At 43.7% G+C, this 23,185-nt stretch overlaps 3 protein-coding genes across 4 annotated transcripts; 2 read left to right on the top strand and 1 right to left on the bottom strand.

Annotated features, from left to right (window-relative positions):
* Positions 1–6,109: 6,109 nt before the first annotated feature.
* Positions 6,110–8,436, top strand: LOC127782312 (4-coumarate--CoA ligase 5). Its single transcript, XM_052309465.1, has 5 exons — positions 6,110–7,175; positions 7,271–7,469; positions 7,599–7,812; positions 7,930–8,032; positions 8,133–8,436. Exons 1-5 carry the CDS (start codon positions 6,195–6,197, stop codon positions 8,253–8,255), a joined length of 1,620 nt encoding a protein of 539 aa, XP_052165425.1. The 5' UTR covers positions 6,110–6,194; the 3' UTR covers positions 8,256–8,436.
* An 11-nt stretch (positions 8,437–8,447) lies between these two features.
* On the bottom strand, positions 8,448–12,311 carry LOC127782313 (cyclase-associated protein 1-like). 2 transcript variants are annotated; one of them, XM_052309467.1, is made up of 10 exons: positions 11,949–12,311; positions 11,620–11,785; positions 11,378–11,442; positions 10,438–10,711; positions 10,198–10,345; positions 9,997–10,106; positions 9,848–9,903; positions 9,719–9,775; positions 9,467–9,610; positions 8,448–8,862 (listed from the first exon to the last, which is right to left on the bottom strand). In XM_052309467.1, the coding sequence occupies exons 1-10, from the start codon at positions 12,231–12,233 to the stop codon at positions 8,776–8,778; spliced, it is 1,392 nt and encodes a 463-aa protein (XP_052165427.1). In that variant the 5' UTR covers positions 12,234–12,311; the 3' UTR covers positions 8,448–8,775. The 2 variants fall into 2 exon arrangements, with proteins under 2 accessions (XP_052165427.1, XP_052165426.1); XM_052309466.1 differs by having other exon boundaries at positions 11,620–11,788; positions 11,949–12,310.
* Positions 12,312–17,241: 4,930 nt separating this feature from the next.
* On the top strand, positions 17,242–21,933 carry LOC127782493 (uncharacterized). Its single transcript, XM_052309698.1, has 3 exons — positions 17,242–17,733; positions 18,808–20,849; positions 21,326–21,933. The coding sequence occupies exons 1-3, from the start codon at positions 17,407–17,409 to the stop codon at positions 21,528–21,530; spliced, it is 2,574 nt and encodes an 857-aa protein (XP_052165658.1). The 5' UTR covers positions 17,242–17,406; the 3' UTR covers positions 21,531–21,933.
* The last annotated feature ends 1,252 nt before the right edge of the window (positions 21,934–23,185 follow it).

Here is a 23,185-nt window from a genome sequence, read left to right as displayed (position 1 = left end):
AGCACTGATGAACTGCTAAATATCACAGCGTTTGTTGACATGCGTGTTAGCGGAGCAGTCACACAATCAACGAAATCGGCCGACACTGTGCCACACACAGGACGACACCACTATCAACGAAATCGGCTGTATCGAATTGCAACTTGTTTCTCTATATGATGTCCTTGAATGCAAGAGCTCGACCGTCACTCCGTTTCCGCTAGGACTGGAACTCTGGAAGGTTGCCGTCTTCCTAGTGCTGTCAAGTGTTCGATGTAGTTCTTGATCGCCTCAGTGAGATTCCATCCACGGTATATACTATTTCACGTTGCCCATTCATTCCATTTTTGTGCTTGGTATCGCTGATGAAGGTTATGCAAACTTAGCCGGTCTACCGGTATCATCTTCTTGCTTTCCGGGGTGACATGCTCCAGGTAGGGATTTTATGTTTCCTTCGGCTTGGTGCTCGTCTAGCTGAACAATCCGCGTCACATCGTGTCCCATGATCTACAGACCAAAATCCCTCAATCCCCAAGTTGAATCGAGCAAAAATACATACGTGGATGATGATGTTTCTTCTAAGTAGCTACCTGCTATGGCTGGCCGCCATGGCCATGGGTTGATGCAGCTGTCGTTTCAAAAATGTTTCTAGCAATGAATGTTGCAAAAGCCAATGAGGACGGTTTGCGCGGTAGCTGCGATGAAGCAGGAAGGACGATGGCGCTCTCGGCGAGGGCAAGCGTTCCGCCTAGCGTCGCGGGGCGGGTGACGGCGCCGCTGGGCAAAGCGGGTCGCCCGCATCAACCAACCTCTTTGAAAGCGGGTTAGCATATGTGGGTCAGTGGGCTAGTGGGGCGGGCCAACCCAGCGGGTTAGCGGCACAGCCCGCCCCACTTACACCCTTAGTACTTTCACCCATTCTGCCACCAGCCGGATTCCATCTATACACGCAAGAGCTTCTGCCTGACTGCCTCTTCTGCGGACTGGCAGTTCCTGATTGTATTCCAAGAAGAATCCAAGAAGAAAGGATCACAAAAGCCCGTTCCTGACGATAATGCCCGTTCCTGCTTCCCCTGTCGCAGGCAAAAGCACCATCAATATTCACTTTTGCAACACTGAATGACAATCGGCCGTAAAAGCCACGTGTCATACACATGTATCTCCACTGTTCGGAAAAGATCACTTTACATCCCTCATCTAATGGTTCGGTTTCAATTACGTCTCTTAACGGCAAAACCAGTGTAAATATAATTCTAAGAATATATTGAGACTGATTTTAACTAACGTGACGGTGGGACTTCTTCTTCTACCCTCCTTCCCTCTTCTCTTCTTCCTCATGTTTCTTCCCTAATCACCATCTCTCTCAATCAGTTATCTCATGGTGGCGCCCGGTGGAAGAGGCCCTTGCCGCCCATCTTGCCGACGGAATAGGACCCACATGTTAGTGAGTAAAACAATAAAAATAAATATCGGCCCCATGTGTCAGCTACCCTTTCTCCTCCTTCTTTACCCTTTCTCTCTCAGGTGGATAGCGCCGACAGGCCCTCCCCCCCCCCCCCCCCCCCCGGTCTCCCCGACAGCCGTCGCCGCAGCTGACATAGATGGGTTTGCCTGTGTGGCCTCCGCCTCGTCCCTCAAGATCCCCTCCTCCCCCCTCTTGGATGACGCCCCGCCGTCCTCCCAACTACTCTACGTGCTCGAGTCAGGATGTCATAGGAGATCGACGAGGGTGTCGGCCGTCACCATGCCGAAGAGCTCCTCCTCACGTGCGGTGCAGCCGGCTGGCTGCCAAGCTCCTCCCTCGTGATGATGGAAGGTGAGAGAAGAGGAAGATATAAAAGAGAGAGTGGGGAGAGGTGAGGGAGAGAGAATATGGCATGAGGTGGAGGCCATTGATAAAGTGGGTCCCATTTGATGACTCAGCAAGTCAGCTGCCACGTCGGACGAAACTGCTTGGGGATTTGCAATGGTTTTAGGAGTTAGGGGACAGGTTATACCCGGTTCTACGGTTGAGGGATGCGACTCAAATAGGGGCATGAGTTGAGGGAGGTAAAATAGACATATAAAAAACAAGTGAGAAGATTCGAGCTCATTGTTTCATGCGCAGGCCTAAACTCGACCCAAACACATTTAACTCTAGGCCACATTGCTGCCAGCATTGCAGCCCAAACCAAAATGTGTGTGGATAAATGAACCTGTCCGTTCAAAAATAAAGAGAAGCAACGAGCATGCTTCTCCTTCCGACAGGATCTCCGTAATTGATTCATATAATGACCCTAAATTTTAAAACCAGATATCCAATCCATAAAATTTATAATACTGTTTATATTGCCTCTAAAGTGGTTTTGGACCTTAGTTGTACGAATTTTAAAGTTTAATCGGGCGATTTTGAAAATACTAACATAGTATACTTACATATCATAATCATTGGCCCTTACATATCATAAAGTTTAGTACTCTGTAGTGATGTTATATGCTAGTATTCTTTATATAAGTGTGAGATAAGGGGATAAAACGGACATTTAAGTGAAGATTTAACATGTACTATGTTCAATGTGCATATCACATAGTAAAACTCATCCAACATATATGCAACCAACATTGTATGCAAAATATATAGACATATTTTGTAAAATCACCATAAAGGATTACAGAAACGATATTATAAAGTTTAGGTGTTATATGTCCGGTTTTAAAATTCAAGGTGTTTGTTGAACTTCTATCTAAAGTTTAGGGTTATATCATGGACTTTTTCCATCGAACAACGAAAATGTGTGTCAAGGCAATATTACTGTGCGCGTGGAACTATAGCACGGTCAATCTCAAAACTACCTCTGATTGGACGGCTGAGATTCAAGCAATATCCCTCGTGTTCCCACTCCCTTCCTCCTGTCCTGCCTGCCGAATTCGGAAAAGAAAAATTAACCATACTAGAGGGTATATGGCAGTGTTTAGTTCCCTTTAAACTTCTAAAAATTCCACCACATCAAATATTTGAAGTTTTGGGCACATACATAAAGTATTAAATGTGGACGAAAAAAAACCAACTACACAGTTTACATGTAAATTGCGAGACGAATATTTTGAGTCTACGATTTGACAATGTGATGCTACAGTAGACATTTACTAATGATAAATTAATTAGGCTTAATAAATTCGTCTTGCAGTTTAGAGACGGAATCTATAATTTGTTTTGTTATTAGTCTACGGTTAATATTTCAAATATGTGTTCGTATACTTTAAAAAAAAATTGGTAAACGAAATAAACACGGCCATAGAAAGGAAAAACCAAAGTGGGTTGGTAGCCATGTGAAAGTCTGAGCGACGCCACACCCCAGTTCGGACGGACACGATTTGCCAATACCACCCCCCCAAATATCCGACGGCTACGACCAGCTTCCCACCAGCACCGTACCAACCAACTACCACAGCAACGCCCGCGAGCAAGTCCAAACTGCAGAAAGTTGTCGTCAAACTCGTCACCCACATCGACCGGAGCCGGCCGCCTCAACGCACTCACAAGTCACAAACCCGCACACCACACACCAACCCGAGACCGGCCAGACCGCGCTACTGGACGCTTAGCCCGTGGAGGCCACAGGACCGTGGATGCTTCCGACTTCCCACGCACGCACGGTTGGTGAGGACTTGGCTGACCGGGGGCGGTGTCGCGCGTCGGCGCGTGTGTGTGGTGCGGTGTGGGGGGATTGGTGGTGCCGTGGTGGTAGTAGCTCGGCTCCAGATGCTCGGTCAAACGGCCACCAACCATAACTCCATTTTGGACTGGTCCCGTTTAATGGAAGTATGGAACCGGGCAAACGACGCAGAGCAGGGGCGTTTCGCTTCGCACATGATACTACTACACTATGCACGCATGGAACGCGTGGTTGGCATTTGGCAATGCGTACAGCGTAGTGAGGAGTGACCCGGTGAGCACTCAGCCACTGTGCACTGAACCGTTCAGGTGGATTTTTTTTTTTTTTTGCTTGTAAGAACACGTTCGTGTGGATTTAGTTAGCAAAGGGTGTGTTGAGTTCCACGCCAAAATTAGAAATTTGAAGAAATTGTGATGATGTGACGGAAAAGTTGAAAGTTTTTGTGTGTAGAAAAGTTCGGTGTGACGGAAAAGTTGAAAGTTTGAAGAAAAAAGTTGGAATCTAAACAGCGCCAAAGTGTACTGCACAGATGGTTTCTTGACTGTAGTAGTTTTTTGTTTTTTGGGTGTGTTTAGTTCACACCAAAATTAAAAGTTTGGTTGAAATTGAAACGATGTGACGGAAAAGTTGGAAATTTATGTGTGTAGGAAAGTTTTGATGTGATGAAAAAGTTGAAAGTTCGAAGGAAAAGTTTTAAACTAAACTCAGCCTATGTTGAGCTTATCAAGCCCCATCGTCTCATCGGATGGTGAAGAGCTCTGATTACAAGCCAAAACGATTTATTAGTGCACAAGAAATAATTTGTAGGTAATTGTATTATATATGTCGTTAGCGATTTAAAAACAAATTAAATTATTTTAAAAATTAAAATTTTTGCAATAAATAATTCTTTTTATGGCAAATGATGAGGTTCTATATGAGAATATCTGATTTACGTGGAACCATACTATTTTCATGAAAATCCACACATAGGTACAATGATTTTTCTTCCAAAAATAAGTCTTTAGGCGATGCTTCACTTGGCCTAGTTTTTTAGTGATGTGATCAGGTTTTGTATTATACTACCTCCATCCCATATTGCTTGTCGCTTTGAGTTTTATTTTAATGTTTAATCATTCGTCTTATTCAAAATATTTTAAAATTATTATTTATTTTGTTTGTGACTTGTTTTATGATCAAAAGTATTACTTATCATGTTTTATATTTGCACTAGTTTTTAAAATAAAACGAATGGTCAAACGTTACAAGAAAAAGTCAAAGCGACATCTATTATAGAACGGAGTTAGTAACCTCTTTCCATCTGGACTCAAGCTTGCTAATGGATAAAGTGCATGACATAAATGGGTACTCAAGCTTGCTAACGGAGTGCTTCTTTGTTTCTAAATATGTATTGTGTGGATGTGCTAAATCTAAAGAAGATTTTATTGAGAAAAAACAATAGTTACCAGCCTATTGAATGACACACAATGTGGTACAGGGACGCGTAGAGTGGATGAGCATTGGAGTGGAGTAGATGTGGACCTGTTTAGCAGGACTACTCCATCTAAAAAAGAACAGAGAGGATTAAAATGATGTAAAACAAATAAATTAAAGAGGTGAAGCGGTGTTGGGTTACTTCATAATTTCACTTCAGACTTCGCTCTTAGAGTTATTTATAGGAGTGAAAATCATACCAAACATACTAGTACTACGTGTCCATGTCGTGGTTACTGTAACATATACAAGTCACCATGTTGAATCCAAATTGATTTTACATCTTCCTTTTAAGAATTAAGTTTAGACAAATACTTTACTTGTGTTATTAGCAATCATAAAAACAGACCCAACAGCCAAGCACTGAAACCTACGAAGGTAATCCCTAAACTTAACCATAAAATTGAATTCCAAAATCTAAAATCAGATCCTTTTTTTTTCTTTGGCGAGTACAAGTAGATTCTGATCCACAAGCTGAGCAAAAGATGCGTTCACGCTCAGGTGCACGTTTTGTACAGTGTGAAATGTATTGTTCATGTTGCCCAATTGCTGGATTAGTTTAGAGTAAATAAAATTCTTATTTTAACTTAGCCACTGTCCTAGCACAGCAGCGACCACTCTCTTTGGACATGGACCGGCGATCTGGGGTGTGTTGGGAATCCTGTTCCTAATACTAAGTGCTCGCACGGAAAACGTAGTAGCGATTAGCGGGTAATTAATTAAGTATTTACTATTTTTTAAAAAAATATATATTAATTTAATTTTTAAATAATTTTCGTATATAAACTTTTTAAAAAATACACCATTTAATTAATTGAAAAGTGTGCGTGTGTAAAATGAGGAAGATGGGTTGGGAAGAAGGACTTGTGATCTGGTCTTCATCCTCCTCAAGAAGTCAAAAACACAACCATTCCGAGCTCCCCCACCAAACACCATTTGCCTCCACTATAAATCCGAGCTCTCCAGCTGCTTCCACTCCTCAGGAATCGGTAGTTGTCATCACGCGCACTTCCATTCCGCTCACCTACCCACCGGAGAAGAGGTAGTCGCCGCCGCCGCCGCTGTCGCCGTCGCCGGAGAAGAAGAATGGGTTCGTTGCCGGAGCAGTTCGTCTTCCGCTCGAGGCTCCCCGACATCGCCATCCCGGACCACCTCCCGCTGCACGACTACGTGTTCGAGTGCCTCGCCGACCGCCGCGACCGGGCATGCCTTATCGATGGCGCCACGGGGGAGACGCTCTCGTTCGGCGACGTCGACGCGCTGTCGCGCCGCGTGGCGGCTGGGTTGAGCTCGATTGGTGTTTGCCATGGTAGTACCGTGATGCTGCTGCTGCCGAACTCCGTCGAGTTCGCGGTGGCGTTCCTCGCGTCGTCACGGCTCGGGGCGGTCACCACCACGGCCAACCCGCTGCACACCCCGCCGGAGATCGCCAAGCAGGTGGCGGCGTCCGGCGCGACGGTGGTGGTCACCGAGCCGGCGTTCGTCGCCAAGGTGAGCGGCCTCGCGGGCGTGACCGTCGTCGCCACCGGGGGCGGCGCCGAGAGGTGCGCGTCGTTCGCGGGCCTCGCCGCCGCCGACGGCTCGGCGCTGCCGGAGGTCGCCATCGACGTCGCCAACGACGCCGTGGCGCTGCCCTACTCGTCGGGCACGACGGGGCTCCCCAAGGGGGTGATGCTGTCGCACCGCGGGCTGGTGACCAGCGTGGCGCAGCTCGTCGACGGCGAGAACCCGAACCTCCACCTCCGGGAGGACGACGTGGTGCTCTGCGTGCTCCCCATGTTCCACGTCTACTCCCTCCACTCCATCCTCCTCTGCGGGATGCGCGCCGGCGCCGCCATCGTGGTCATGAAGCGGTTCGACACCGTCAAGATGCTGCAGCTGGTGGAGCGCCACGGCGTCACCATCGCGCCGCTCGTCCCTCCCATCGTCGTCGAGATGGCCAAGAGCGACGCCCTCGACCGCCATGACCTCTCCTCCATCCGCATGGTCATCTCCGGCGCCGCCCCCATGGGCAAGGAGCTTCAGGACATCGTCCACGCCAAGCTCCCCAACGCCGTCCTCGGACAGGTATAACCCAAACTAGACGAACACAAGGACCAAATCAAACAATAAAAACAACAACAACATCCAAGTGGAAATTTGATGTGAATTTGATCGAGCAGGGGTACGGGATGACGGAGGCAGGGCCGGTGCTGTCAATGTGCATGGCGTTCGCGAAGGAGCCGACGCCGGTGAAGTCCGGCGCGTGCGGCACGGTGGTGCGGAACGCCGAGCTGAAGATCGTCGACCCGGACACCGGCTTGTCACTCCCGCGCAACCAGCCGGGGGAGATTTGCATCAGGGGAAAACAAATCATGAAAGGTACACATGCCCAAATTCATTCACAATTTTTTGAGTTTACTTTCATTCGAAAAAAAACGGAGCAAATTTTGACTGGGTCGAAGCTGACTCGTCGCCGGTTCTTGGCGCGTTGCGTGTGCGTACGTGCAGGATACCTGAACAACCCGGAGGCGACCGAGAAGACGATCGACAAGGACGGGTGGCTGCACACTGGCGACATCGGCTTCGTCGACGACGACGACGAGATCTTCATCGTGGACCGGCTCAAGGAGCTCATCAAGTACAAGGGCTTCCAGGTCGCCCCCGCCGAGCTCGAGGCCATGCTCATCGCCCACGCCGCCGTCGCCGACGCCGCCGTCGTCCCGTAAGTATCCGGACTCCGGCATGATCAACCTCGCCACGCGCGCATTTGGCATTCGCAATTTCAGGCTCTGAACATCGGCTTGACGACTGAATGTCTGAATTTTTCTCAACGATGCAGAATGAAGGACGATTCCTGCGGCGAGATCCCAGTGGCGTTCGTCGTCGCACGCGACGGCTCGGGGATCACCGAGGACGAGATCAAGCAGTACGTCGCAAAGCAGGTGAGAGATCATGATCGATCAAGAATATTGGTTCTGCAAACTAACTATTAACCTTAGCATCGAGGTGAACTGAACGCTGGGTTTATCTCTGAATAATCAGGTGGTGTTCTACAAGAGGCTGCACAAGATCTTCTTCGTGGACGCAATCCCGAAGGCGCCGTCGGGAAAGATTTTGAGGAAGGATCTGAGAGCAAAGTTGGCTGCTGGAATTCCGGCGTGCTGATGAAACTGGCATGAGCTAGCTTGCCTGAGATATCCAGCTATTGTTTGGTTTTTGTTTTGATCATACTTAAAAAGATATAGTGAAATGTAAACATGATGTAGTCAGCAATGTAAAAGGAACACGCCCTCTGGATATACATGAAAGTTTGAGAGGTGATCTCATCGGTCATCAGTAACACAAATTTGTCGCAAAGATTTTTATTTTTTGTTGTTGCACCCGTGTAAAAGTGAATTGATGCCATTTTATTTGTTGGAGAATTGAGACTTGAGAGTACTATTACATTCAGTAGAACAGTTACAAAATTACTGAATTGCATACAGCCTGACAGAAGATTATTCTTCCTAGTTGGAACTGTAGGATTAATACGTTGTGGTAGAGGAAAATGTGCAGTACCTGAGCCAAATGAACAGGACTGGCTTGCTCTATGTACAAACCAGGATGGAAGGGTAACTGGTTGGTTAATTTAAACAATTAAAAGAAAACGAACTCCAATAATGAAAGGCGTTGATGGTGAAGTAGGTCAGCCGCCTGAATGACATGCTGGTAATGTTGTAAATTGCCCATCTTTGAAAGCATGAATGAACTGCTGGGGTAAGGAATGCTCGGCCTGAAAATATTAAAAAGAGATGACTCAGGCCTCACATTGTTTGCCTTTCACTTTATAAGCCGTCGCCAAAATTTGAATTCAAAACTTAATTTTCGAATTTTGCTAAGGACACGGATATAATTTTTCTACTCACAAATTATATTTTTGTTGCTGATAAGCTGTTTTACGCCTTATCAGCTACAGGCAGAATTGGCACGCATTATGGTACAATATGAAGACAAAAATTCCACATTTCTAGAAATCCAACTTTTCAAGTGTCAAGTAAAGTGGTTGACCTTGGCTCAATTGGTAGGATATTGTGGGTGTACCTCCCCATAGGTTAAGACTGAGTGGCTCTGATTTGGGTACCTTTCTACGACTCTTTTCTTAAGGAGAAAAAGTTCCTGCTTTCTTTCTCTAAGACTAAGTACAGTATAATTATTATTATGCAGAAAGAGAGAAAATAAGGTTTAGAAACCTTGAATCTTGAGAGTCATGAAACGAATAATAAAACCAAAAATATATAAATAGCTACTTATACTTGCTTCACACGATCTAACTATAGTCCAAATTTAAATAGAAGAGAATCAAATGGTGAATGAAAAGAATTTAGAGAAGTACTCACCCAATCGCCGTCGCTGTTTGCATCTGGAACAAGAGCATTGATTTCACTAGATTTAGCAGTTGTTATAGATGTCTCTAAAGATTCCTTGCTTAAATAAAGTTGGCAGCCAGAAGTGTTATCAATCGATATAGTTGGTACAGAGCCCTGCATAATTAAGTAAATTACATATGAGGCTATTTTCATCGATGAGACCAAATCCAAACTACTCCATTCAACAAAATATTGGATATCAAGAAAGCAGATCTCATCTACCTCACATTGGACCTCTATACTGTTGCAGTTCACAATTTCACAAGCAGCGACAACACCCTGAATTATATGAAGAGAATTAGTAAAGAAATCAATATGCATTAGAGATGCTTTACTTTTTTTGAAATATACCTTGAACAATAATCCCATTTTGCTACACTTATCAATAGTTATGTTGTTCACTTTTCCTGCAAAACAATACAGAGAAGCATGCTTAATCAGTTCGTGTCAACAATAATGCATCTCATGTAAGTTCTTTAAGTAGATTGACGCCGAAATACCTTTGACCTGTAGCACAGAATCCTTGCATCCAAATACATATATGGATTGCTTGGTATCACAATCTTCAATTACTAAGTTCTTGTTGCCAACATGATGTTCAACAATCCATCTGATAGACAATGGCGTAAATGATGTGAGATTACTTTCATTCATTTTGATATTTCTGGACACAATAATTCAAAAAGGGAAACTGCAGTTACTTGCGACCCATTTGGAGCTCCAATTTAGAAGGTAATTTGGTTGAACTAGAGGAGGGTTTCTTATGAGCTTCTTTTCCTTCAGCAGCTACAACACCAGTTCTATCCGTTCTATTCTTGCTCTTCATGTCAGCTGTCACCGTCCTAAGACCTGTAGAAGATGAAGCACTACTCATCACATAGAGTACATAAATTGAGAATGAAAAATGTGGTCAATGAAATCCAACACGAAAATGTATTGACCTTGTGTCATTGATTTCCCAGAGCTGATTTCAGCGAAGACTGCGGACATTCCAGTTTTTGGTTGTGATGATTGAGCTGAAGAACTGAAAAGAGATGCAGAAGGAGGGCAGGGAGCAGAAGGTGCTTTGCTTGTTGAACTCCCAGGAGGTTGCCACACAGGGCCCAAAGGGTAGAATGTCTTCACATAGTCACGCAAACTAGGCACGAAGAGCTCTTTTAGAGCTTTTGCCCACTCTACATGATCAGGGTCCTTGCTTTTGTACTCCACAAGCACCTGAAGGTAATTTCATTTGATATTAGTAAGATTAAGCCTATTCAAGATTTTTCGCCGGGCTGAAACACACTGGACAACCAAGGAGGAACTAACTAAGAAGAAAGTGTGAGCGTGTCAAGAGTCGTACATGGGACCACGAGGTTGAAGCCGCACACCCCTACCACTACACTAGATATTGGATCTTGGCTATTCAAGACTTTAAAAATGTAATTTTAATTTCCCACAATAAGTAATCCGTATAAATACGCCCGTCATCGATTAAGTATGAAGCAGGAATCAATGCACACTTGCATAGTATCCTCATGTTTTCATCAAAAGGTTTTGTCAATGTTTTATTTCTCAAGTCTTGAACAAAGGAAGTGCCTATGCCGTGTTACTGTAATTCTGCTTTTCACTCTAGGAAAAAAATAAAAAGGACTGCTCAGTTTCTTGGTTCTTTTAAATCTCTGAACAAAGGAAAAATCATGGGCATTAACCGAATGTCTGTTCTTGATCTATAATGTTGTTTCAAACTGACATCAATCCTCTTCTTTATGTTAAAAACAGTAATACTACACCATTGTAATTTGCCTCCAATTTGAAGCACCTTACCACCTTACCAGAACCAGACCACGACGAGCTGTGTACCGCTATTTTACTTCAGAACTTGTAGTTGAAGTTACTGACCTTATTGCTGTAGAACTCTGCCATTTGCCAACTCTCTTCTACATGAGCAATAGGAAGGGGCATACCTGAAAAAATAAATCCACAAACCAATTAACCCCCACACTATCAAACCACTTACTGAGGAAAAACATCAGTTTGCAGGATTGAACTTGAACATGTATTGTCGCAATGGCGCATGCATGTTTGAAGTTTTCTGACTACCAAGTACTTAGCCTACCGAAAGGTTGGAACTAGACACTAACCGCAACCTTTGCCGGTGTACCCAATCCACGCCAGAGCGGCCAGGCTACCGGCGGCTGCTTTCAGATGGTTGCCATGGCTCGATCTTGTCCCCTCTGCCAATGAATTTGCCTCCAATATTGTTTCATTCAGAGGCCCCATGAATACTGCGATGGAATCCACGGTTGGCTTCTGCGTGTCAAAGCGATCGAACACATTAAACGCAATCAATCACAACAATGCCAATGTATCCTCAAATGCGTGAACAAATAGGTGCGATTTGCGACGAATTCGATGTGAATCTGCAATCTATTAAAAGAACGAAAGAAAGAAATATGGCAATTTTTTACACCTGAGTTTGCTTGGTCCTGACAAGAAGGTCCTTCCCAACCAAGAACGCCTTCTCCAGCACCCTGGTCACCTCCGCGACCTCCGCCCCGATCTTGCCGGCCGCCGCCGACACCCTCCCGACGGCGCCGGCGACGAGCTCGTCGAACGCCAGGATCGCTGGGTCATGCGCCGACGCGTGGTCGACCTGGCCGCCGTAGCCGCCTCTCGCCGTGGCACCGGCGGCGCCATTGAGAGCTTCGAGCCGGGACACCGCGGCCTCCAGCCTGCCCACCAGGGCTTCGTCCATGGCGTCCGTCCGTGCGTGCGTGCGCTGCGGATCGCTAAGGCATTTGAGAAGAGAGAAATGGCGAGGCGAGCGAGAGAAAATGGCGGAAGTTGATCCGGTGCCGGGAGAGCCGGGCACGTGGACATGTGTGCGTACCTGAGCCAACAGAAGTTGCAAGCATTTCTCCCTGAAAATGCTTATCATCGAAGAAGGAAAAATGGGACACCCCAACCAACCCAAAGGAGTAGTAGTGGCGTGACAAGTGCATGCAGCAAATAGAGTGTTTATGCAAGTCAGATGGATTCAAAATTTAAATGATATTTTCTCTTAAACTATTTATCTGAATTATGAACTAATTATACCATTGGATTTGTTATAATTAACTCTTTATAACAAAATCTCATATGACAATATTCCGATGGTTTTTATGACATAATGTTATTCCAATGTTTCAATAAGTGTTACTCATATTTCATTAATTCAGGTATAATGTTGCATGTGGTCTTTTTATATGCTTAAGTAAATATATTGTGTTTCAAAAAATACAACTTGACGTTTCAAGAGTCATATAAAATTTTAACAAAATAAAGTATTTGCAAATATGTTGCATCATATATATTTTTATGTTTTCCTAGGTAGGACCTAATGTTTCATGTAATGATGGTTATTGTTGCAGCCAATAATTTTTATATAGTTATTGTTGCACGTGATCTATTTATATGTTTCAACAAATAATTTTTTTATATTTCAAAAATTGCATGTTAATGTTTTAAGAATGATATAAAATTTTAACAAATCAATATTTGCAAATATGTTGCATCATATTTTTTTTTATGTTTCAGTAGTTGGGACCTAGTGTTTCATGTGACGGTGGTTATTGTTGCATTTAGTAATTTTTATAAGTTACATATCTCTGAAACATTTTCTAAAGTAGGTTGAGTTATCCGTACAAGTGATAAAACAAAGGTTGATTTTTCTAAAACACATATAGTTGCATGGCGTTATTCCGATGTTTCAATAAATATTTTTCTGATGTTTCACAAGTTTATTTGTGAATGTTGCACGTGGTATTATTGGATGTTCTAGTAAGTATTTTCTAATATTTCACTAACTCATTTATAAATATTGCACGTGTTGCTTGGGATGTTGCAATGAATATTTTCTGATCTTTGAATAATTATAACTCGTTGTTTCTCGTATAATATATAAATGTTTCAATTAGTAATATAATCATATTTATAAATTTTATCAGAAATATAGCCAAGTGAGACCTTATTGTAAAGATTTAATTGTAACGAACACAATGGTGAAATCGGATGGTACATCGGATAAGTAATTTAGAAGGAAAAATAGTTTAAAGGTTTATTGGTAGAGAAGATGAATAGAGAGACATGCATGAGAGTAGGGTATAGGCTTGGAGCATAGCAGCTTAACTATGATGGTTTTTCTTTCTTTCTTTTTTTTTTTGCATGCAGTCAAATAGTAGTATGTGGGTGAACAACGTCCGATCCTTTGCTAAATATCGGACGTCCAATGTGTAGCAACCTCTATTTCTCCCCCTAAGTTTTTATTTTGTTTCCATGTCAGCATTTCTTATGCTCTGTCCCCAATTGCCCCTTCCGGAATATCGATTTGAATTCCTGAATTTGTCATAGTTTTAAATAACAAGCTATAAGTAGCTTTTGTTATCATATATTCGGTGTTATGAGTGTAACTAGAGAGTAGAGATTGAAGCGTCCCATATGATATGATAGATGGGCTGATCAACCTTGCCATTGATAATAAACACCCTTACCCTCTCTTTTTTTCCATGACATGAGAGAAGCCAAGATAACCTCCGCGTTGCAAGCCTGACATGAGAGAAGTCAAGATAAGCTCCGCATTGCAAGCCGAGTTAGGATAAGGGCTCCTTTGATTCAAAGGATCGGTATAGGATTTTTTCCATAGGATTCACAATCCTATGGATTATTTCCTATGGAGGCCTTTAATTCATAGGAAATGAAAGAAAACATTCCTAAGGATTGCATCCCTTTAGTTCATTTTCACAGGAAAAAAAGAAAGAGGTCTGACCTCTTTGGAAGAGAAATCATGTGTTTTTTCCTATAGCACTATCAAAGGGCACATTTCATCTTTTCCTGTGTTTTTTATTCCCACGGGGTTGAAGAATCATACTACTTTAATTCCTACGTTTTTTCTATTTCTATGTTTTTCCTATCCTATGAATTAAAGGGGCTCTAAATTCCTGCATATATATTTGGTGGATGATGTAGTCGTTGTATTTTTTCAACACATGATTAATTCAACCATCGTGAGAAAGAGCTCCTATTCGATGCTTGAATTCAAGCTCCTAGTAGTGCACAAGCTGTGCACGGCCTTCGAGCCGACCGAGTGTATCTTAGATTTGCAATCGGCAGATCGCCTTTGAGCTCTCCCACGGTGTCAAGTGTGAACTCCTCACCGTCGACCGCAAGCACCATCATGCGAGCTTTGCTAAAAAAAACATGAGTGAGGACAAAATATACAGAAAAGATTTATATTGATTTGTGAGGACAGTCTATAACCTATAAAAGCTGTCAGATATAAGTGGACCCGGCCTCGGAGAGGCGGGACGTTACAAAGTGGTATCAGAGCCGACTCTCGCGGTTTCACGGGCACGTGTGTCGCAGTTGCACAGGCATGGTACGCATGGCTGGTGTGGGCCCGGAGTGGTCACACAGCATGGCACATGCGCTGGCACTGGGCCTGGGGTTGATCGACGTCCGTCGATCTCTCTTAAGGGGGTGAGGATGTGGCATCCCGACTCAGGGCTTAATAGGATTAATAGAATACTCATATCAACAAGTTGCAACTTCTTTTCCGGAAGTCGATCTCTAAAGAACTCTGAGGTTAAGCATGCTTAGCCAATTTAGGGATGGGTGACCAATTGGGAAATTCACAAGACTTATGTTGGTTTGTGAGGGCAGTCTATGACCTATGAAAGCTGCCAGATGTAAACAAGCGTGCGCATGAGTGAGAACAAACGGGCCCGGCCTCGGAGAGGTGGGACGTTATATAAAATGTCAAAATTCCATTATATAGTGGACGGAGGGAGTACTTAATAACTAAAACTATAGTTAGTCTTTTAATCTCTTGCTTAATAAGTTAATATGTCTTTAACTAATTAAAACTATACTTATTTAAGAACAGAGGGAGTATATGTCATTCCTTTTGGTAATTCTTGTAACTTTAATATAAATGTTTCATGTGTTTGACCCATGCTCAGCCATTGAGTGTTATATTCTTAATTGTTTGCAGGTAACACTAATAATATTGTGTACATTTCGTTGTTTGCTATTCTGAACTATAGTCTAGTATAGTAAACCGATTCTTTGATGTTTGTTAGGCTTATGTGTCTAACTAATTGAGGATCACACGAGAAAGGGTCGTCATTGAACACAAGCCGAATTGGCTCTCCCTCGTAAGCTACCCTTTTCTTATCTTTTCGTGTTATCTTATCCTTAATAGCAAGATTTTCTTAATGGTACCAAACAACTAACCTTGCCAAGTTAGGCTAGGCTTGCTCTAGCCTTATATCCAAAAAAAAAAAACTACTCAACAGCATCCCGTACACATAGGATAACTACTACAAGTAAAAATCTAGCACCTTATCCTCTTATTTGTCGCTTCCCATTCCCTCTCCCTCTCTCTCTCTCACTACCACCCTCATGAGCACGGAGGCGATGATGGCGGCTAGCTGTGCAGGGTGGCGCGTTGGGCGTGGAGGACGCTCGGCCCGCTCTCCTTTGCCAGATCAGGAACGCGTGGCGTGTTAGCTCTCGCGCTGCCGTGCCCCCGCCGACGAGGACCCCGAGCTCCTCAGTCCCCACGCGGCAGTGCTGCACCGCCGCCGCTCCCCTCCGTCCATCTGCCTCCCCAAGCGGCGGTGCTGCTTGCATCCCTTCCTTCGATACTTGCACGTACCCCTCGCACTTCATTCCACTTCGGTTGATTCCTTCACCACCCCCCGATGGCAGTGCTTCACTGCTGCTTGCATCCCTTCCCCATGTGTGTTTTTCTTTTTTTTTTCCTTGATGATTTCCTTGTTGATTTTTTTTCTTCGGCTTATATGGATAATATCGATTCCCATGTCCCATTCTCTTAAATCTCTCCAATTTCACAAGTACCAGGTACCACACTATGTAGTTGGTACCATACTATACCAAGTACCAGCCTGTGCTGTGCTGTGCTGCTTCGGCTGCAGAGGAGCGACGCCGGTGACGAGGTATCGTGCACGCGATACCGAGGAGGAATCGGATAGGTATTGCGCCTCTGTTACGTGGTACTAGGTACCAGGAGGAAGCACATGTGGAATCTCACCTATAAAAAGAAAGCAAAGGATGAGTCACTAAAAGTATCCCGTAGCAACGGAATCCCGTTGTGTAGCTGCTCTCTATATCTAAACATACTCTAACATACATTCCAAATAATAAAGAACAGTACATTGATTTTTCCATTAGTAATGGAAACAAATGGTACTAGGATATAAGATATTTTAAGAAATTATTAATACATTTTAGTCCCAAATGAGTTATACTGTATCATGTTTGAAAAGAAACAAACCATAACAATATGCTTTAAGCATAGCAAAGCTTAATAGCTGGACTGGATCCGAGCTAACTTAAAAACTTAAATTAAAAACAAGCTTGAAGACTCAAACGAGCTCGTTTATGGTTGACCAATCATAAATATAATCACTATATGATATACTGAAGAATTATATTTATAAGCTAATAAGATGAAAAATTGCAGGTAGATTAAATTGACACAAAATTCGTAAACTCTTGCCGTTGCAACGAGTGTGGCAGCAACTTGGAGAGAACTTCGGTAGTTAGCAAGGGTGTATTTAGTTCACGCTAAAATTAGAAGTTTGGTTGAAATTGAAACGATGTGACGGAAAAGTTTGAAGTTTTAAAAAAAAAATTTAGAACTAAACTCGGCCTAATTTAGCCTTCAGAGACCGGTAATTTTTCTTCAGGTTCACCGGCGAGAGCAGAGCAGCGGAGACAGAGCTCATCACAAGGATCAGCAGAGCAACCAACCCACCTGGAGTCTGGAGACGAGACCCCCCAACCGCCCAAGCCCTAACACACCACGCCGCCCGCGCGGAAGCGCGAGATCTGAATTTCCGAAGTCCGGAACGCCGCGGCCGCCGCCGATGGAGATCCCCACCGACGCCATCCACCGCCTCCGCTCCTCCCTACGCGAGCCCTCCTCCGCCCCCGCCTCCGCCTCCGCGACGCCGCCCTTCCCCTCCGTCGCGGACGCCGTGGCCGCCTTCGACTCCCGCGTGGGAGTGGGCGCCGCGGGGGCCACCCCCCGGTGCGGCCGCTGCGGGGCCGCGGGGGGGCTCCTCCGCGGTGAGGGGTCCGCCGTGTGCGCCTACTGCGGGTGCCCCAGGCGGGAGGGGTGCGGCGGTGTCGCCGCCTTCCGCGGCAGTGTGGCGTACCGGTGGCTGCTCGGCTCGCTCGGGCTGGATGGATCCGTGAGCTTTTTCTTCTCCTCCTCCTTTCCTCATTTGAACTGGTTGATCTGCTCTTGTTGAATACTTGAATTATTGGTGAATCGAGTGGGATGTGTTTTTTTTTTCATTCCATTGAACTAGATAATTTATTAGAAACCTAATCTCAAGCAAATGCTGAATGCAAATCGAAGACTAGGCTTTTGTTCTAAATGAAGAAAATTTAAGGTAGAAACTTTAGCAAAATTTTGTGCTGAACAGTAGTTGGGCAATACCTAGAGTTCTTTCCAAAAGGCTATTAAAATGAGAAATTCATTAATTTGCAAATGTTCTGTATCACGAATACAGAAACATGGTTTGGAATCCCGGAAATTTGGATTGTTCAATAGCATGTCCTAAAAAAAATTATTGGCTACAACGAGCGTCGAGCGAGCTAAATAACAATAGAAGGACCCCATTATGCTATCTGCTGCAGCACATTTACTATCAAGTGTAGTCCATGGGAACTTTTCTTAGTTTTCAATGCCATATAATTGATTTTTTTCCCACTCAAGCTTATGATTAATGAAATCTTTGGATGCAACCTGATTACCTGAATATTGGGAATTTTAAGAGATTGGTACTGTACAGAACACATTGGAAAGGTAATATGCATTATTGGATAATGAAACATCTATTACTACAACATTGCTTTTATAGTGAACTTAAGAGGAAGAACAAAGATTTGATATCAGTATTTGATGTTATCTCCGATTTGTTGGATGCGACACTTGAATGGCGAGAGGGCATGCTGTAGGTATCTATAATTATGAAACACTTAATTTAATTTGTATACTATATCATAGTTTTCATGCTTATTCACTCTATGCATGATTTGGACCTACTTACATAAAGAACATGTATAATGCATAGCATGCAAATGAATCTCCCAAAACAAATATATAGACCATCAGAAGAAGTGGAAATTAAGGCGTCTCTATCTTTATCTTTGCTTCAACTGTGTTTATGATTTTCATTATAATTACAAGCTTAAAGATTTCTTTAAATGCAAAAAATATCCATGTTCAAGTTTCTTGTTTTGCCCCTTTTCCCATCCAGGAGCCTGTAGAATTTGACAACGAGTCTACTGATTCAAGTAAAACCAAAGAAGCACTGAAGAACGGGATGGTCTTATCTGATCTGCTGGACCTTAAACTTTCCTTCCCCCCTGAGAATAAGGAAACATCTGGAAGTACCGAAAACAATGAACAGTCATCTGCTGAACATATGCTAAAATTATCTGGTGTTAACCTAGACTCATTTTTCGCTGCAAGAATGGAGAACACAACCACCGCTGCAGTTCCTACTCAAAAACATACTGTGGTGCAGGAAAAACAAAGCACAGATAGTCATGGTTCTTCCAGTTTGGAGATGCGTGCTACATACTTAACTGGAACGAAAACAAGTTCTCAAAACACAAATCAAATAGAAGTTACTCCAGCATTTGCAAATTGGGATGCTGACTTTCAGTCTGCTAGCTCAGAAAGTGTCACCGAGGACTCCAAGAAATCTGACCTATTTAACAGCGCCTCGAATGTCAAGGCTTCTAGTTTTCCAGCACATGTAACTGCCATCAGCCCAGTTGTACCTAGTGGAAATGAAACATATATGAGAAGTACCAAGCTAGAAGATTCAAAAGATTTGGCTTCAGCAAGTGGCATGCTAGTTAAAGATGAAAGTAACAGTGGAATCTTTCCTGAGAACAATATTGCTGAGTTCACCGAGTCCTCCCTTAGCAAGAGTTCAGCGCATAGTGATCAATTGCCTGCAAGGGGTGATACTGGAGTCGGTATAGATGAAGCTTTTGATGACTGGCAAGAGTTTACTGGTGGAAATCAGGGAAGCCTGTCAAATGCAGGAGAACATATGGAGGGGCCTATAGAGAGCAACCCCTCCGAAATAAAAACCGTAGATACCTGGCCTGTTAGTAGCATGGAATCATCCAATAATGTTACTGACAACTCTGTTGATGATTGGCAAGCTTTTACTTCCAGCTCTGGTCAAGGAGGAAATTCGGTGAAGCCAATAGAAGGGTCAGCTGCTAGTCAAGGAGGAGATGTGGTGAAACCAGTTGGACAAACAGCAAGCATCTCATTTGAACATTTTTCAGAAGCTAATTCTGTTGAGTTATGGCCTGTGGGCAATATTAATGAGCTTCATAATACAAAAGTAGTAAACGAAACTAATGATTCTTTTGATGATTGGCAAGATTTTACAACCTCTGGTCAAGGTCAAGGTGCACCATCTAATCAAGTTGGAGGCATGATTGAAGTCTCACGTATCACTCAGAAAGAAACAAGTGATGACTCATGGTTCACAACAGATGTTAAGGAAGAAATAAATAAAGATTTAGTGAATACAACTAATGCCATGTTGGACGATTTTCAAAGTTTTTCTGGTTCAGATCTAGCACCACAAAGTTCATCGTTTGTAAGTGGAGAAATGATGAATCCTTCATTTGGGCAACATGAAGGAACTGATACTGTGCAATCATGGTTGGGTGGCAGCAATAATATGGGTACAAACATGGCCACAACAAATAGTGAAGACAATTCATTTGATATTTGGCAAGATTTTACAACGTCGGGTCATCAAAAAGAAAACATTTCTATTTTTGAGAGAAAAACAACTAGCACATCATCAGAGCGAGCTAAAGAAACTGATCCAATGGATTTGTGGTTAACCAGCAATGCCCAGGAATCTAATAGCAGCAAAGATGCTAATAGAATTAATGACTCATCTGGTGGATGGCAGGATTTTGCTAATTTTGGTCAAAAAGAAAGTATGAAAATTCCTGGGGTAGGGCACTCTGCGAAAGATTCTTCAAGCAATTCAGCTGAACTTAAGAACCATGAACAGATAAATGAAGATAGTGACCCATTTGATGACTGGCAGGATTTCAAGAACTCACATCCACTGGATACAAGCTTACAAGTTCCATCAAATTCTTCATTTGATAACTCTTTAGTACGGATGCCTGATGCACTAGAAGGACTGGAGTTTGGGAGCTTTGCACAGTCTGTTCCATCCCAAAGCCAAAGAGATAATAAGGAGAATTCTAACGAAACAAATACGGTTTCATCCAATCATAACTTAGAAAGGTTGGTGGTTTTTATACAGTGTTAGATTTTTCACATTAAAATGCATTTTAATTCATATCTGTGTGCCTATTCCCCATTTGATGCTTGTGCATTTGATATCTAGCACTAGTTACCTGGCAATATTTATTGGTTGGAAGATGATTATACTAATCTATGTGGTGAAAGAAAGATAATTTATTGGACTAACCTGAGATTTATGTTGTTTTTCAATTGTAAACAATTGAAACTCATGGCACCAGCAAGCTCTAGCAGTTTAGACAATCATGACATTTCAATGTTCATCCCTGATCACCTAACGTGCCTTTTAGTACTCTTTGTTACTCTTACCTCTATTGGTCATTTTGTTGTTATACTCATCAGATTTGCTGAAATACCTGAGTGTTTGTAAGATATTTGCAGTTCATGTTGCACAGCAATTCCATTGTTAATACATTCTTCATCACGTTAGTAATATAACATGTTTCCATCATGTCCAGGATGGTTGGAAGGCAGCAGACAGGCGATTTGGGTTCACTGTCTACCATTTGGCCAACTACAAGTCATGACACCCAATCTGTTTCAAAACCGGAATCTGCTGATGCAAATGTAGAGAGACTGCTGTCGCAGATGCACGACTTATCCTTTATGCTCAAAGATGAACTGTCGATCCCTGATAAACCTGTAGGTCATTCTAAGCCTTGAAACCATGTGTGCTTTGCTACGTTCTCCCAAGGTTCGCTTATGTTGGAGTTCCAGCCTTTTGATTGTGGGACCTAACATGGGAAAATGGGAAATAGCTCGCTGATGTAAGTGCAGACAACCTTGTTCTCCCTTTTACAGCAGCCTTTTTTTTTTCTGAGAGCTACATCAGTGCATTGATCAGCGGAGATTTATACTGGTATTCTCTGTTGCTTGCCTTGGCTAGCAGAGAGCTGCAGCACCTTGCTCCTCGCTTCAGTTTCAGATTCAGATGCTTTCATTGATTACTGCTTCATTGAGGCGAGCCACGAATTCTGTTTCTGCAATGTGTATGTACCAATTCACGGCCTGTATAAATTGTGTATGGAACGCAAAAAATGAGTTGTTCAATTCTTTTTTTCCCCTCTGTTGTGAGATTGTTGAGGATTGAGATTTACTTTTGACGACCTCGTTACACCCTTTGTCTTAAAACATAATGTTTGTAGCGGACATCTTTGCACCTTAACTGCATCATCCTCCTAAGAAAACCATGCTACTGGCCTATTTGGCTGGGAGAGGACTCGGTTCGAAGGATATCCAAAAATAGCGTGTGTGATGGAGAATCCGCTAGAGTATGATTTTTCACCTCCATTCGCTAAACAAAGATGGATGGCCGGATAGAAGCCAGCATGCTCTTACCTCCTGTATGCACAGAGATTTTGTTAAAAAAATGGTTTGTAAATAATACACAATTTGTAACACAACAGAACACTTTTATACCCATGTTTTAAGTTGAATTAATTAGTGCCCAATCAGGCGTGTGCTTGCTGTCGCAGGACAGGGTGTAAGCGACGTTCACAGGGTGTACGAAGAGCCATGTTAGGTTGGGGGGGACCAAGAGGAGCAGAACAGCAGCAAAAATGGGGGAACCGAATTGATTCCAGTTTATCTTTTCTTTTAGGTGTTAGCTAGAACATCGTTATCTAGTTTGGACTCATGCTTTTTGCTCAACTATGTCCAAGTCAAAGTAAGACGACATTATATGAAGACCATGTTGAGAATTTCTATCTGCGGTCAGGCGGCAAATATTCTCCCTTTGGCATAAAGGGTTGGCAAATATTCCAACCGAGTTTTACAAACTGGTTTCAGGATCAGGAATAAGATTGAGTCTTAGTTTTTAGGAAAAAATACGAATTACCCCCCAGCAGAACTATCGTGGTCGTCCGAATTACCCCTCTGAACCACAAAACCGAAGCAACTCCAATAGAATGGCCAAATGGCTGGCCAAGCTAAATTTTAGCAAGTATAAAGAAAAAAATACCCTCCAACAGCCTCTCCATCCTGTTAGCTAAGCCATCTGGATGGCCAAATCGCACCCCTCACTAGCTAAACTTGGAGAGTCACTCTGCCTGGCTATTCATGGGCCCCACCACTCCCCCTCCCACCACATCTCTCTCCATCGCACCCCTCACTAGCAAGAAGGCAGCGACGGTAGGAACCGCACGACGGTGACGGCACAGAGGAGTGAGGGGCCGGAGCCAGCCACGCCGTCCCCAGCCGCGCCCGCCGCCGTCGTCCGCGCCATTTGCCGCTGCCGCCGCCGCCCACGCCGTCCATCGCCGCTTGCGCCCGCCGCCGCCGCCCGCGCCGTCCACCGCCACCGCCGTCCCCAGCCGCAC

Source organism: Oryza glaberrima, chromosome 8 (genome assembly GCF_000147395.1).
Source record: "Oryza glaberrima chromosome 8, OglaRS2, whole genome shotgun sequence".
Classification (NCBI taxonomy): Eukaryota; Viridiplantae; Streptophyta; class Magnoliopsida; order Poales; family Poaceae; genus Oryza; species Oryza glaberrima.
The sequence above is the reverse complement of the archived record's forward strand: the minus strand, read 5'-3'. Positions and strand labels throughout refer to the sequence as shown.